Source organism: Lynx rufus, unplaced genomic scaffold (genome assembly GCF_022079265.1).
Source record: "Lynx rufus isolate CCGP_SWC_20201006 ecotype Redwood Valley unplaced genomic scaffold, mLynRuf1.p SCAF_23, whole genome shotgun sequence".
NCBI classification, from domain to species: domain Eukaryota; kingdom Metazoa; phylum Chordata; class Mammalia; order Carnivora; family Felidae; genus Lynx; species Lynx rufus.
Genome location: NW_025814838.1, coordinates 14,501,988 through 14,517,886, shown reverse-complemented (window position 1 = coordinate 14,517,886; position 15,899 = coordinate 14,501,988). Strand labels below are relative to the sequence as shown.

Below are 15,899 nucleotides of genomic sequence, written 5' to 3'. Positions count from 1 at the left end.
AGAATAACCTGCCTATGACATCGTGTATTCACAGGTGTCTTTAGCAACGCATCAACTGGTTTAGAAAAAGTAATGGGGAGTCAAATTCTGTCACTAAATTCCAAAGGAATTTTTCCATCTAGTTGAGGGCTTCCCTGCCTCTGATAAAAGCAAACATAGCAAGTATTCCTTATCCACACTGAAAAATCTCACACTCCTTGAGACACGGTCCATCTTCCCGCACATCCCAGGAGCTAAGAAACTTTCTGTCTAGCTTCCCGTAGTTTGTATTAGAAGAAGAGTTGCTAATTGCTTTCTTTCGCCACTTACAAAGTCACGTTGGCACGTGCCTCTCCTCGAGGGGAGATTCTCACACACGCCCTCTCGAGGAGACCCTGCCCCTCCCGCTGGCATCCCAGGGCGAGAGGCACCGCCTATGGATAAAGCCAGACCCTGCGTCAAGCAAATTTGCCGGCTGTGGGCTCGCAGGGGGGTCCAGGGTCATCTCATGACACACAGCCCTTCGTGGAGCACATACTGTGTCCCCGCATCACTTCAATCTGGTGCTCCCACCAACCCTATGAGGCTGGGACCAGAGCCCCCATTTGACAAGTGAGAAAACTAAGGCAGAAGGATGTTGGGCAGCTCATGTGAGGCCATGCAGCTGGGGAGTGCCATCAAAGGATCTGAATCCGGGTCTGTTTGAAACCCAAGCTTGTCTGCCGCCCTGTGCTGTGATATGGCCCCATCGCTCCCGCTGGTGCGCACCTGCTCTCCCTACACCACCTCCACGAGTTCGGCCCTACCCGCATGCTACTGGTGCTACTACTGACGATTTTTACCTTGAAGAGCTACTTATGTATTTTTTCAAACACATGTTAAAATAAACACCCAAGCGTTGGACTTAAGTGCCCCCACATCACCTCCCACAGGGACCTCCAACGGGGCATGCCTCACCCGGGTGTGTCCTCCATGGAGGAACCTGAGGCTCACTCTGGGCGGACCCTTCAGCGGGTCAGGCAGCTGTCACGGTGGGGTCACCAGAAGCATGCTGGAATTAGACACACGCACGGTATGGACACGGTCTGAGGGCAGGGCAGGAAGATTTCTCTGAGCCAACGGCGGGGAAAAGTACGACCCACCAGCTCACACCTGGCTTTTGTAAGTAGAGTTGTGCTGGAACACGGCCACGCTCATTTGCTTATGTATGTCTGTTACTGCTTCCGTGCTACAAAGGCAGAGTTCTGCGGTTGCCACGGAGACCACAGCCCAAAGTGTTTACTGTGTGCCCCTTGGCAGAAAAAGTTCACCGAGACCCCGCTTTACGTGATACATTTCCCATCCAAAGCTCAGTTCGCCAACACCGATCCACAGGTAGTATCGACATTATCTATGATTCTGCTGATAAGTACGTGAATCAAATCTAATTCCATTCCACTTAGCCAATATTTGTTTATTGACAGGGCAACCACATGACAGTTTTGGCCAGAGGCTGGGCTTACAGAGGTGAATAAAGCTGGGATTCCATTTTTGGAGGAATCAGGACATAAACAAATAATCTCAATACAACTCAGAAGGACATCAGAGTAGAATCAGACGTTTTATTTTTCCTACAAAGTGGACCCTGGAAACCCGACCATTTTGTTCTTTCAAACTTTGAAATTTTCAAATGATAATTATGGGCTAAGATCTCTCTCTCCAGTTTTTTTTTTAAAGGAATAAATACTGGAGATTAAACTATTTCTGTGAAATTACTCATTAACTTTTGCAGGAAAGATCAACTTATTGGAATGTTTCGTAATTGCCAAATTCGCTCTGGGCTCCCTACTACACAGTTCTCATCTCTATGTTGAGAATGGAAAAAAAAAAAAAGGTATCGAGACATCAAGGGAGACGAGGTCAGTTAAAAGAGCCAGACTTTTGTTTTTTAAGATTGAGTTCTTAAATTGGAATCCGTATTAACTAGGTCACAAATTAACCTTTTGCTGAAAAAGGCATGAGGGACAGAGACAGTGGCTGCGTTCAACCACGATTTCATTATCTACTATCTGTCTTTGCAACTCAACCAGGTATCAGGTGAATTAAGGGGAAAACCAATTTCTACATCCCATGGATGTGATGAAATTGATTATCCTCAGGCAGTACAAAGGAAGACCGAAAATAACGGGTGCAGCTCCCCATCTGTGCGTCTGTCCTGCCCTGATAACTGTTTATTTGCGCTGGCTGTTGACGACGCTTTTGTACCACACAAAGAAGGTTTTTCACTGAGCTTCAAAAGGAGAAACAGAATGCATCCGTTTCTAGGGAAACCTGAGCGGGGAGGCTCGCAGGCTTGGATTCATAGAACGCATCCCAACACACACGGTGGCCCATTGTATAGTGACACCCCTCCTCCTCATTTACCTCATCCCGTTTGAAAAATTAATGCAACAATGAGAGATGATTGTTGATGTTCGTTATTAAATCATTTATTCATCCCACACAATGATTCAGAATTATTCATTAAGCTTGCTGGAAGGAAGCTGGGTTTTACCTCCATGGTGGTTTGAGGAGGGATGTGCTCTTTAAAAGGATATTTTATAACAACACAATTATCATAATTAAAAGCTACCCTGATATTCTGATGAGCTTTTGACATATTTTTGAGTACCGGCATTTTAACTCAGGGAGATAAAGGAGACTGGAATAGCACAAGGGAATAATATTGCTGTGGGGGAAAAGCTGGAGGCAGCATTAAACAGCAGCATCACCCCCAATTTGATCACGGTCTTGAAGTTAATGAATCTTATGAAATGTCACTTGAACTCTGGCTTTCCCAAAGGAGTCCAAGAATTACACTGCTGTCAGCTGAGTGATCTCTGGGATCGTGAGTCATGGGTGCACACATTCCCTAGGAGAGCCAACCTACTCATGCTTTCACCCTAAGCAGATCACTCAGCCCGCCACCAAGCTGGGTCCACATCCGGCCTGGATCTCTTCTTGACATTGCCCTTGGTTTGCTGTGTGTGTGGAAGGCCACAAAGGAAAGGGCCAGGCTTGGTAAGCCACTAAAACTGACAGGTGACAGCAGGAAGGACACCTGTCTCTCTGCTTTTCCCTGGTTAAGCAGGCTTAGGTGAAGTTCCTAACGCCAGTGGCCAACAGGACTCCGTCTCATACGTGAAGGTGCCTGGTGTGAACAGTGGGGGGCCACGTGGGAAGAGAGAAATTGGCTGCTCTATGAACCTGGAAAGCCAGCATCAAGGGAGGACTTCACGCAGAAACGAAAGGCTTGGACGTATGCTCGATCCTTGGAACGCACCTTGAAAAGCTCTATGCCCAGGAGCTCCACGACAGCACGGCCCTGGTCTCTGTGGCCAGCATACAGTGGGTGCTAACCAAATAAATAGGCTGTGTCAGTCCCTCGTTCACTCTACAAACACGGATGAGGCACTGACTAGGAACTGACCTGAGCCAGGCGTCCTGAATGCAGAGATGAGCACAACAGCACCCCCACACTCAAGGAGCCGAGTCTAGCGGGTGACTGAGATAAGTCAACACAAACGAGTCTGCTGGGATCAAGGAGAGCTGAGGAAGAACCCAGGGCAGGGCTGGGGGCACCTCACGAGAAGGTGCTGAAGGGGAGTAGCTGGCCAGGTGAAACGGGAGAGTCAGAGACAACGGGGAAGAGCGGGGAGCTGGCTTTGCCCCGGGGCTGAGGGGGGCCAGAAGGGTGGGGGGCTGGAGAGCTGCCACTACAGCCCAGATGGTGGCCTCAAGGGGTGGACAGTCTAGAGAGATGTTAAGGCACTGGAAATACCGGAGTCTTCTGGGCCGGGCGGCCCTACTGGAGATGGACCCCGCAGCGTTCCAGAGCCTGACGCCATTAAGGCTAGAGTAAGACTAGTTCCTCTGCTCAGTCTCACGCTTAGCAAGCGAGCTCCTGACTGGAACGTGGCTTCCCACATCGTTCTGCCCACAGGAAGAGACTGTGCCGTCGGGGCGGAGAGGAGGGTTTCAGCCAGGCTTTGCATCAATCGATGGGCATTCTGGTGGTAGACCCCCACCCCTGTGAGCCGGGGCGAGTGGAGCCCACCTCCAAGACCCGGACCAGCTAGGGGTGTGCTGAGAGCTCGCGGGGCCGCAGGCCCAAGGGGGAGATGGCTGGCGCATCCCAAGTACCCCGCCGCCTTCCGGGGCTCCTGGTGGGTGGGCAGGAGGCCTCCCCAGAGGCTGCCTGGTTAGAGCCGTGGGCTCTCTCTTTATAAATGCCTACAGGTCTCAACATCGGGGGGTGCCGGTGGGCCACACGTGCACACGCCGCTCAAGAACGTGGTTGACAGGGAACAAAGAGCGGCCACGGGGATGGCATTTACATCATTTAACATTTGATATGAAAGGAATCACTTCTCTGGCATTAAATGTTCTCTCTGACATTATTCTCTGTTACAAAATAGTCTCCACGGTGGTGCTGATGCCATCTTGACACTTCATTTCCTTGTCATCAAAATGGTTTTCTGCACCAACTCAAGCATGGCATGAAATTTCAAAGGCCTCAATAGAAGTTTTCCAACTTCATCTCCATGGAACAGTTGGATAATGTCTCCAATTATGCAAGCCTTTTGTGAAATGTCTCAAAAATACAGAAGGGCCTATTGTACATTTAACAAGTAAATGCGAACGCATTTAAATGCTCGAAGATGAAAAGAAGAGTATAAGAAATTTTGTTTTTTTAAATGAACGTTTGCTATGGGGTCAGGCCGCCACCTCCCTCTCCCTACCTCCTAACAAACAAGTGATGTATTCAAATTTTAGAAGCATTTGACGAAGTACACTCTGGAAAGATCTGAAAGGAGGCATTAAAACCAAAACAAGAGACCCAACAGTTGTCAAAACCGGAATCCTGCCAAGTCACTGGTCATGCAGGGAATCGGCTTGGGACGACCCATTTCACAGGACAGAAACACTACAGGTGCTGCAGGGAGGAGAGAAGGAAGTGTGCGGACCAGTACGCCGTCCGAGGGCTTCACGGTGTGTGTGTGTGCACGTGTGTGCGTGCACACGCATGTGTTAAATACGTGATTCGCCAAACATTTACAGCAGGTTAAATCTGACTAAATACATTTCTGTCTCCTCGATCTGGGGGAGAGTTTAGTCCCTGTTCTAGGAAAAGTGATGAGGCTCCAGGACACCCACGTCCCAGGACTCCCCGGGGTTACATCCAACACTGGTAAAGCCTGGCTCTTGAAGATCACCTGCCGTTGGGCAAGTTCGTGCTTCACAGAGATATGAGAAAAGATGACGCTGGCATCATCCCTTCTCCCTGGGGCGGTACAGCCACACTCAGACCCCGTCCAACCCCAATAACCCCACACCTGCAGGACCCCCAACCTCAGCTGCCAGCAGCTGCTACAACCTCACTACTTGGTAGGCCAGGGGCTACTGGAATGCTTTACAGGCCCCTTCTCCTTTAATCCTCACACCCACCCTATGAGAGACCTCCCTCTGCTACTCCCACTTGACAGATGAGGACACCAAGGCTGGAAGGCCAGGCAGCTTGTCCAAGGCCATAAGGCCAGTGAGCGGTGGAGCTGGGGTCAGAACCCAGTTCTGTCCAAAGCCCCATCCTCTCTCTGCTTTGCCAGGCTGCGGGGGGTGGGGGGGGGTGAGGCGGAAGAAGGATCTGGAAGACTCCTCTCTAGATGGCCCTCCCCACCAGCCCCCGGGGTCCAGGGCGCTACCTGCTCGGACGAGCTTGTCAGCCACCTCCCTGCGCACAGACTTGGTGAGGTTGAAGTAGTCGTCGTCCTCATCAATGCTCTGGAGGAAGAGCGGGATGTGCTGGAAGACGATGGCATGCTGGCACTCGCGCTGGCCCGCGACGCTCAGCTGCTGGTCCAGCCACTGGTCCTGCGCCTGCTTCAAGGCGGGGCACCGGGAGGCATCGTACCAGAACTGGGAGTTGAGCACGAGGCACAGGACACCCCCGACCCAGAAGCTGAAGTAGTCGTCCCCCCAGGTCCGCTGGAACTCTGCCACGGTCTCGGGCGTGGGTGCGTTGCCCAAGTCGTGGTTGCCACTGACGAGCACCAGCGGGATGTCGCTGTCCACGCGGGCCAGCACCCGCTGCAAGTCCGCGGTCTGCTCCTTCCGCCAGGGCGTCCCTGCAAGAGTGAGGGTCACGTCTGAAACGGCCGTGGCGGTTCATGCATTTACTGACACAAGAGAGTACGATCTAGAAATACACGCAACCAGGTGCGTGAAACCGCAAATGGTATGTTAGAAGCAAATCAACAAGTGAGGCGGGACCTCTGGCCCACTTCCCTCAGGGCGCTGTGGAAATTCAGAGTCTAAGTGGCCGTCTGCCCCAATGTTGCTGACTGGGAGATGATACAGAGTTATTCTAATATTAAATATTAGTGAGGCTTAATTTCTTTTATTCAGATGAAAAACAGTTGTGGCTTTTCTGTCCTCTCTCAATGGATCATCACGTGTGACCCTATTGTGTGTGCACGCTTTGAAAGCTAGTCCCAAACCAACTGCTACTTAAAGTTATTTTTACCGTATGCGTGGCCTTGCAGACTGTGTGTGCACTTGTACCGGAAAAATTCTTACAGATCAACTGGCCTGTGCATTTGGCCAAACCCTGCTCCCCCATGCCCCATACAGGGGAAGAGGTACTTTATATCCTACTAATAGTGTGAAAAAGAGCACGGGCTCAATGTCTTTTTAAAAATTTTTTGACGTTTGTTTATTTTTGAGAGAGAGACAGAGTGCGTGCAGGGGCGGGGCAGAGAGAAAAGGGAGACACAGAATCCGAAGCAGGCTCCACACTGTGAGCTGTCAGTACAGAGCTGGATGTGGGGCTTGAACTCACAAACTGTGAGATAGGACCTGGGCCGAAGTTGAACGCTTAGCCAACTGAGCCACTTGGGCACCCCTCGATGTCTTAAATATTAAGTGTGTTTCACTCCGTCCTACCCCAGGCACACAGGATTCAGTATGGAGATGATGATTTGGACAGAGAGTTGTCAAGTAAGTGGGAACCCTCCTTCACATTCCTGGTTTTCACACTTCCTGTCATAATGTATTAATACTTTAATGAACAGGATTTGAAATAACCGATGCCATTCTGGATCTGGTTTTGGTTGTTTTTGTTAGGTTTGGTTTCCTGAGCCCCTCTGTGCTAATTCATTCAACAAATATTTATTGAGTACTATGTGTAAGGCACCGATTTCGTTACCGGGGCAGGCCGTGAGCCAAGAGACACGAATCTTTCCCTCCCAACAGGGGAGTCAGACAAGCGATCCAGCAGATGATAGGCGCGCACCATCCGTATCACATGTTGTGAAGCGTTACTGAGAAAGGCAAAGTGGGTGAACGACAGAATTCCTGCACCATGTTCGTCCTGAGGAACACACTCAATACTACGCGTAAGGAAAACAATGAGAGAAAACAGGAGCCAGCTTCCCCAGGGATGGCGAAAATGCACCTGAAAAACCTTGCCACGAGCAGACAAAAACTACACCCGACATTCTGTGTCCATGATGAATTTAAAAGAAGGCAAAAGAATCTCTACAAAGTGACTGCAGCTAAGAAGGAGGACCAAATGCAGAGAGGAATTCAGGCTAGAGGGCTATAAAATAGGCAGGCGTGACGCAGGAATGGGAAGAAACAGACTCGGGAGAGAAATAGAGGCAAGAGAGAAAACCGTTTCAGAAGTTCCAACTGCAAGAAATTAGCAGTACCAAGATTTCCTTTACAGCCGAATAGATGCCAGTTTTTCTCAGTCTCCCGTGTGAGCTTGGAAAGAATGTGCATTCTCTAACTGTGGAATATGGAGCTCCGCGCATTGCCACCAAACGTGGTCAAGGTGTGATTCGAATCTCCGGTGCCATTCATGACTCCTTGCTTTCGGCCTGCTGATCCGTGTCACTTTCAGAGACTTGGTTAAGTCTCCACTGTAACTGTCACCTGTTCCATTTCTCCTTGTGACTATGCCAAGTTTGGTGTGCATTTAATTTTAGCGATGTTGTTGGGATGGGTTAAGAGTTCAGAATTTCCCTATCTCACTGAAATAGCTTTATAATTCATTCTAATAAAATAAATAAAAAGTAAATAAAGAGGCAGATCTACACTGACGCAACAGAAAGATCATTAATACATTAAGTTAAAAAGGTAAACACATGGAGGAAAAAGTCACATGTCAATTTTTAAAAGGCTAACACATATTCACATATGGTGGACGAAACTTCTCCAAAGACGTAAAGAAAACTATTAACTCTGGTTAAATCTGGGAAACAGAAGTAGGGAGGGAGGGAGACTTCCACATTCAGTTTAAAATCCTTTATACTACATTTTAAAAGTTCCTTCCTTCCTTCCTTCCTTCCTTCCTTCCTTCCTTCCTTCCTTCCTTCCTTCCTTTTTCCAAGCTTACATATACTAGTTTCCATTTTTATTTAAAGAAAGAAAAGTGTTTTTTTGTTTTTTTTTTTTTAAGGTGATTTTAGTTCCAGGATCCTAAGGTTTAAAGAAGATCCAGGAGCTATATTTTGTCAGCTGCATCCCAGTCAAGCAGCTGCATTTTGAAGCAGTCCCAATTTCCGGGATGAGGGGAATTGGTTTGGGGAAGAGGTGAGCTGGCTGGCTGCCACAGGAGGAGTTCTTCAGGGGAGAAGCAGGTCCTGCCTGGCACCAGGGACCAGGAAGGCCCTCCCTTGGTGGTGCTGGGCACTACCTTACAACCAGTGTCTGCCTCCTCGCTCTTCTGGACTGGCCCTGGGGCTCCTGGTTTAAAGGGACTGACATTGCTTGTTTGGCTAAACCTGGACTGTGGACATCTGTGTTGACTATACACAACCCCCTCTAAGACCCCATTGTTCAGTTCTTTTCCTACCTCAACAAACAGGGAGGATGACTCCTTTATGATCTTGAACGTGATAAACCATTTCAAAGGAACTCCATAAACCAGCGCCAATCTTTCCTTAACCGGTTTCCTAAAAACCCCAAAGCCACCACGAATGTTCTCTTCTTTCCATTCATGCAGACTTGGGGATACTTATCTGGCACTTACTATATGCATCAGGCACTGTTTTAAGGGCTGTACTCACATTAATTTGGTTTGACAACCAGTGGGGGAGTCAGGATTTGAACTTGGGGTTCCAGCTCAGAGTGCTGCCTCTGATTACAGTATCTTGGTCACGGACTAAGATCCTAGCTTCCAGGGTGACTTCTCTCAGCTGTCCTGATCCATAGGACAAGGACTTTATAATGCACTGGGATGCAGAGTGTCTCCCATTCGTGATTTTCAAAAGACATTTCATCACGACCCTTCACATACTGACACAAATGACATTTGATCAGCTAATGACCATACACAAAAAAAGCACCTAAAAGAAAGGCTTAGTCAAAACGGGGAAAGGAGACCCTGCCTACAAGCCATCTATAGTGAAGAGCTGTGAATTAGACACAGCAATAGGATGTTTGCTTCCAAACTTCGGAGGGATCCTGCTTTAGAGGAAACCACAAATACCCCCAATAAACTGTTAAAAAAAAAACAAAAAAACAAGAAGCCCATCTTACTTGGATCCCTTCAGTCAAATATGAGCCTCTCTCATGAAGCTTTTCCAGAACCTTCTATACTCCTACGTGGAGGCACAGTATGAAGGTGGGGTCTAGGGCACTCAGTTTGGTCCTTGACTCTTGCCTTTCACAAGCCATGTGGCCTTGGGTGAGTCACTTGGTTCCTCTGAGCCTTGGTCTCATCGTGTATGAAATGAAGATGGTGACCTCCACACCTCAGAGGGCAAGCGTAAGGATTCGTACCAAGACCACGATTTTCAGAGTTTGTACAAACAGGGATGCAAAAGCACTGGCTGTCTTCCCTCTACCCCAACACCCGAATGTACTGAATTCTCCCTTTTTGACCGGTGACTCACAGTGTGCACACAGCAATCAATAAATCATTTCTGAAGGAAAGAAAACATTCCCCAAAGATAGAAAGAATTTTTAGGTACGAATTTAGAAGCGATGGAGTAACTTCTCGGTTACAAAAAGCCAACAAGCTTAAGGAAAACATTTGCATTATTTTCAACATGCTTTCTTCTGTGTGTACCAGAATGTCTTTAGGGTCAGGACATCAATAACCCCTTAGTATTATTAACATAGCTGCTAGTGTATCTTAAAAGAAGGCAGTACTTCCTAAAGAAGTCATATTATTAATAGCAAAGCCCAAAGCCAAACCTCACGAGCATCAGGAACAGAACAAATGTTACTCTGGCCAAGGACACCGAGTTTCCATGAGTTTCTATGGATCAAGCAGGGCTGTGCACTTCACAGGAAGGATAGAAAGGGATGCAGGGAAACGGAAGAAGAGACTTTGGAGAAGGAAGAAAAATTGCAAGAAATGACTGAGAAGAAAGAAGGAAATCTCCATTAAAATTTTAGGATTATTTGGGCACCTGGGTGGCTCAGTCGGTTAAGGGGCTGACTTCAACTCAGGTCAGGTCATGATCTCGCGGTCCGTGAGTTTGAGTCCCGCATCGGGCTCTGTGCTGACAACTCAGAGCCTGGAGCCTGCTTCACATTCTGTGTCTCCCTCTCTCTGCCCCTCCGCCATGCACACCGCTCTCTCTCTTTCTCTCAAAAGTAGAATTAAAAAAAAAAACATTAAAAAAATGTTAGGATTATTTGTTCTAGTTCTGTGAAAAACGTTGCTATTTTGTTGGGGACTGCATCAAATCTGCAGATTGCTCTGAGTAGTATGGACGCTTTAACCATATTTGTTATTCCAAACCATGGGAATGGAGTATCTTTCCATTTGGTTGTGTGAGCGTCACAGAACTAGAACAAATAATCCTAAAATTTCTATAGAACCACCAAAGACCCTGAAGAGCCAAAGCAATCTTGAGAAATAACAGCAAAGCTGAAGGTAACACAACCCCAAAGTGAAGTTATATTACAAAGCTGCAGTAATCAACACAGTATGGAACTGGCACAAAAACGGACACACAGATTAATGGAACAGAATAGAAAGCCTAGAAATAAGCCCACACTTATATGGTCAATTAATCTATGACAAAGGAGCAAAGAATATCCAGTGGGAAAAAGAAAGTCTCTTCTACACCAGGTGTTGGGAAAACTGGACAGCTACGTGCAAAAGAATGAAACTGGACCACTTAACACCAAATACAAAAATAAACCTCAAATGGATTAAACTAAATGTAAGACCTGAAACCAGAAAAATCCTGGAAGAGAGCAAAGGCAGTAATTTCTTTGACATTCATTGGCCATAGAAACATTTTTCTAGATATGTCTTCTGAGGCAAGGGACACAGAAAGCAAAATTAAACTATTGGGACCACGTGAAAATAAAAAAAAAAAAAACCTTTTGCACAGTGAAGGAAACCATCAATAAAACAAAAAGGCAACCTACTGAATGGGAGAAAATAGCTGCAAATGATATATCTGATAAGGGGGTTAATGTCCAAATTATTCAACACCAAAAAACCCAGATAATCCAATTCAAAATGAGGAGAGGACCTGAACAGACACTCTTCACAAGAAGACATAGAGATGGCCAACACAGGAAAAGATGCTCAAGAGTACTCATCATCACAGAAATACAAACCAACCACAATGAAGCTTCCACTTTACACTTGTCAGAAAGGCTAAAATCGAAAGACAAGAAATAACAAGTATTGGCAAGGATGTGGAGAAAAAGGAATCCCCTTACGGCGCTGGTGGGAATGCAAACTGGTGTGGCCATTGTGGAAAACGGGATGGAGGTTCTTCAAAAAATAGAGGTTCTTAAAAACAGAAATACTACCTGATCCAGTCATTGTGCTACTGGGTTTTTATTCAAAGCAAACAGAAACACTAATTCAAAAAGATATACTGGAGAATTATTTAAGTAACCAAGATATGAAAGCAACCACATGTATCAACTGACAAATGGACAAAGAAGATGTGGTATGTATATAAAAATGGAATATTAGCCATAAAAAACAATGAGATCTTGCCATTTGCAACAAGGTGGATGGAGCTGGAGAGTATTACGCTCAGTGAAATAAGTCAGAGAAAGACAAATACCGTATGATTTCACCCATTTGTGGGATTTAGGAAAACAAGTGAACAAAGGAAAAAGAAACAAACAAAAAACAAGATCCTTAAATATAAAGAACTGATGGTTGTGGGGGGAGGGGGCTGCAGGGCCGGGTGAAGGAGACGAAGGGACTGAGAGCACAGGTACTGCGATGAGCACCAAGGAACGCACAGAATTTTTGAATCATTATATTATACACTTGACACTGATATAACACGATGTCGATTATACTTGAAGAAAAAACAAAAAGAAGACAGGAGGAGGACTGTTCCAGACGAGTCTCCACGGCGGATGAGGGGCACCTGCTGAAAAGGGGGTACCGAGAGAACAGGGACCCCGATGTCAGCACACACCTGCTAACTGAGAACTCTGGTTGGGACTGACGAGGGCAGCGTGGAAACCTGTGATGTGCTGAAAATACATTTTAAAAAAAATTTTTAAATGCAAGTAGTTAAAATAAAACCAGGAGATAGAAAACATTATAAAGATAATTATAAAGTATTTATGTCATTCATTACCTTTGAATTTTTTTAAGTTTACTTATTTATTTTGAGAAAGACACAGAGAGAATCCCAAGCAGCCTCGGCACTGTCAGTGTGGAGCGTGATGGAGGGCTCGAACCCATAAACCATGAGATCATGACCTGAGCCAAAATCAAGAGTGGGACATGTACCAACTGAACCACCCAGGGGCCCCATTAACTTTGAATTTTTGATACGATGTGGTACCATGGAATGTGTAACTTTTACTGTCATTACTCATTAAGGCAGAGATCATTATCTTCTTTCTTTGCAAATAGGCTTAAAATACACTGCTTGATAAAATCTCTTGGCAGACTTGGAAGAGAAGTAAATGTCCTTAACTAGATAAAGCACAGCTACAAAAAACCTGTAGCTAATGCCATGCTTAAAGGTAAAAGACTGAACACTCTCCCCCACTGACTGAGAACACAGCAAAGGTGTCTGGTCTTGCCATTTCTATACAACATCATGCTGGAAGTTCTGGCCAGGGCAGTAACGCCACAAAAAAGAAATATTTTCTCTTCTCCAACAGACTGGAAAAGAGAAAATAAAACTGTCTATTTTCAGAAGACATGACTGTCTCTATAGAAAACTCCAAAGAATCTATTGTTAAAAAAAGGTTTCTAGATTAATAAGGGGGGGGGATTAGCTTGGTTATTGGAATCAAGGTCAGTATACAAAAATTAATTATATATATACTAGCAATGAAGAATGAGAGGTATAAATAGAAATATTTGAAAGATATTTAGTGGGTAGAAACAATGGAAGTCCTTGTTGTATGAGTTACGAGAAGGAGAAGAAGGGCTTAAAAATAATTCCCGGCATTTCAGCAACTGGGAGGTCATATCATTTACTGATAGGAAAAAGACTGGGGAAGAAAAAGATTCAAGGTAAAAATCAAATGCTCTTTTTCAACATAAAACTTGAAGTACTAATATGGATACAGGCAACAAAAGGAAAAAAAAATGGACTTCATGACAATTTTTAAAACTCCTGTGCGTCATAAAGCGGGAGAAAATATTTGCCAATCATGTATCATATAAGGCATTAATATCCCGAATATAGACAGAACTTCTAAAATTCAACAGTGGATGAGGGCTCCACCTTCTGAAGGGAAAATAACACTGTGCTCTACTGAGAGCACATCTCTACCAGAAGTGTGGGTAGACACCACAAACCTTGAGTGCTTACCTGCTAACCACAAAACACCACGATAAACATATTTTGTCTTCTCCTCTGGGGAGAAAGGAGAACAGAAGCTGCCTCAAAGCCCCAGAGGGTATAACCTGGCTACAGAAAAGAACACAACAAGAAATGAACAGCCAACCTGTGTGTTTCTTTTTTTTTTTTTTTAATTTTTTTTTTCAACGTTTTTATTTATTTTTTTTGGGACAGAGAGAGACAGAGCATGAACAGGGGAGGGGCAGAGAGAGAGGGAGACACAGAATCGGAAGCAGGCTCCAGGCTCTGAGCCATCAGCCCAGAGCCGGACGCGGGGCTCGAACTCACGGACCGCGAGATCGTGACCTGGCTGAAGTCGGACGCTTAACCGACTGCGCCACCCAGGCGCCCCCAACCTGTGTGTTTCTATTCCCCTTCAACCATCCCAAACCTGGCCAGCAAACGCAGGGATGGGAAAAATCCACCAGAAAACTACTGATGAAAACCATCCACCTCTGAGACCTTCAAAACGTTTCCTCTCCTCTGTGGAGACTGTCTAAATAACAGATGCTGCGAATAGATTTCAACGGTGTTATGAATCTATTTACTGTTTTAGTAAGACGACTTTCTTCTTTTTTTTCAACAAGCAAACCAATGTTCTCTGTAGCAAATCGACACGAAAGGGTGCTGCTTAAAAAAAAATGAGACTTCTCTATTCCCTGGTCCCTGTAGGCACAAGAACTCAAACGAGAGCTGATGCTAATGTACTCAACCACTGTCAGGAAAATTTAAATTAAATAGCAGGACAACTTTAGCAAGCACAGAAACAGTATGATGATGAAATGGGCTATTCATTCGGCAGGATCTAGAGTGGACTTCCAGTTCAATACCAGCGGCGGTGAAAAGAACAAAATCAATATGGCGCTCGAATAAGCACACTCCGAGCAGTTACTTACAAACCAAATGATTTCCCCAGCCTAGGCCAGTGTAGGGGAGACAGATGAACTAGTCTGTGATGGGCAAGAATTACCTGTCTGGAAAATGGCTGCTGTATGCGGTCAGATCCCTTCACACCTGCACAGTCTTGTTGGCCTGCCCCAGCTCTCAGGGGCTTGAATCTGCCTAGTATTTCACATGGCACCCAGGCTGGGCAGTGCAGTGAGCAGCAGTCTCCAGTAGCATTTTCTTGGTGAAGACACTTGGGAGATATATATGAATTTGGTCTAATTTGAGATCGGCTGAATGCAGAAATTAACAAGACAGTGGGATACGCACAGAACACCCCCCCCCTTCCTCCCTCCTCTCCCTAATCCCAGTGGTGGGTTCTCGGCCGAGCAACCTCAGAACCCTTCCTCTTCGGTCCAGGCTTTCTGAGAAGGAAAGAAGGTTCAGCAACTTCTCCATCCAGCTGAAATCCAACTTCTACACACACACACACACACACACACGCACACGCACACATGCACACATGCATGCATGCACATGCACCATTCCTCTATCCCTAAAGTCTCTTTCCCTAACAGAGCTGTAGCAAACTTGAGGTAATTAAAGGCACAGCTTGCAGCGGACTCTGTGAAGCTGCATTGGGTAGCGGCATGTGCCTATTACAGGCTAAAATGCTTCCTCTCAAATTCTTATATGAAAATCCTAACCCCCAGTAACTGCATACAGTACACAGGCCCTTCCCAGGAGAGCTGACCCTCTGCCCTCTTCTTAAATCCCTCTTTACCTATCGTTCCTGCATCACAGAAAAGGCAAGAACATGTTTCTTCTGCTCTGGTTGTAGCTTACCTCTCGGAGGCCTGCGATGGCCCATGGGTGCCTCTTTGCAATCCGTTCTCACAGCCAGGTCATGAGCTTTTCCAGCCGGGTCAACAGCCCGTCAAATTGCTCACTTCACGGAATCGCAAACTACCTAAAGTTTCAGAGGCTTGGCCTCGTCTTCTTACTCCTCATCCCACCTGACCCTCACATCACCCTTGCGATGGTGCACCGGATGGATGTGGCATCCTACACAAGAGGCACCTGCTGAAATCCCTGCCCAATACAAAACTTGCTTGTTTCAAAACTACTCCTGAAACAGGATGGTGTTATTTGCTTACCAGCTCAAGTGCCCCTGACGCTTTGCAAGAGCATGAAAAGTTTTGCATTTTACTC

The 15,899-nt window shown here is 46.2% G+C and overlaps 1 protein-coding gene across 2 annotated transcripts in view; it reads right to left on the bottom strand.

Moving 5' to 3' along the window:
• Positions 1–15,899, bottom strand: part of CPPED1 (calcineurin like phosphoesterase domain containing 1) — a 109,901-nt gene that overhangs the window by 34,530 nt on the left and 59,472 nt on the right. The window contains exon 3 of one of the 2 annotated variants that reach the window (XM_047087700.1): positions 5,700–6,122. The exons of the other annotated variant lie outside the window; for it this stretch is intronic. Coding sequence (XP_046943656.1) covers positions 5,700–6,122 — 423 coding nt within the window. The remainder of the gene's footprint in view (positions 1–5,699; positions 6,123–15,899) is intronic. 2 annotated transcript variants of the gene reach the window in all.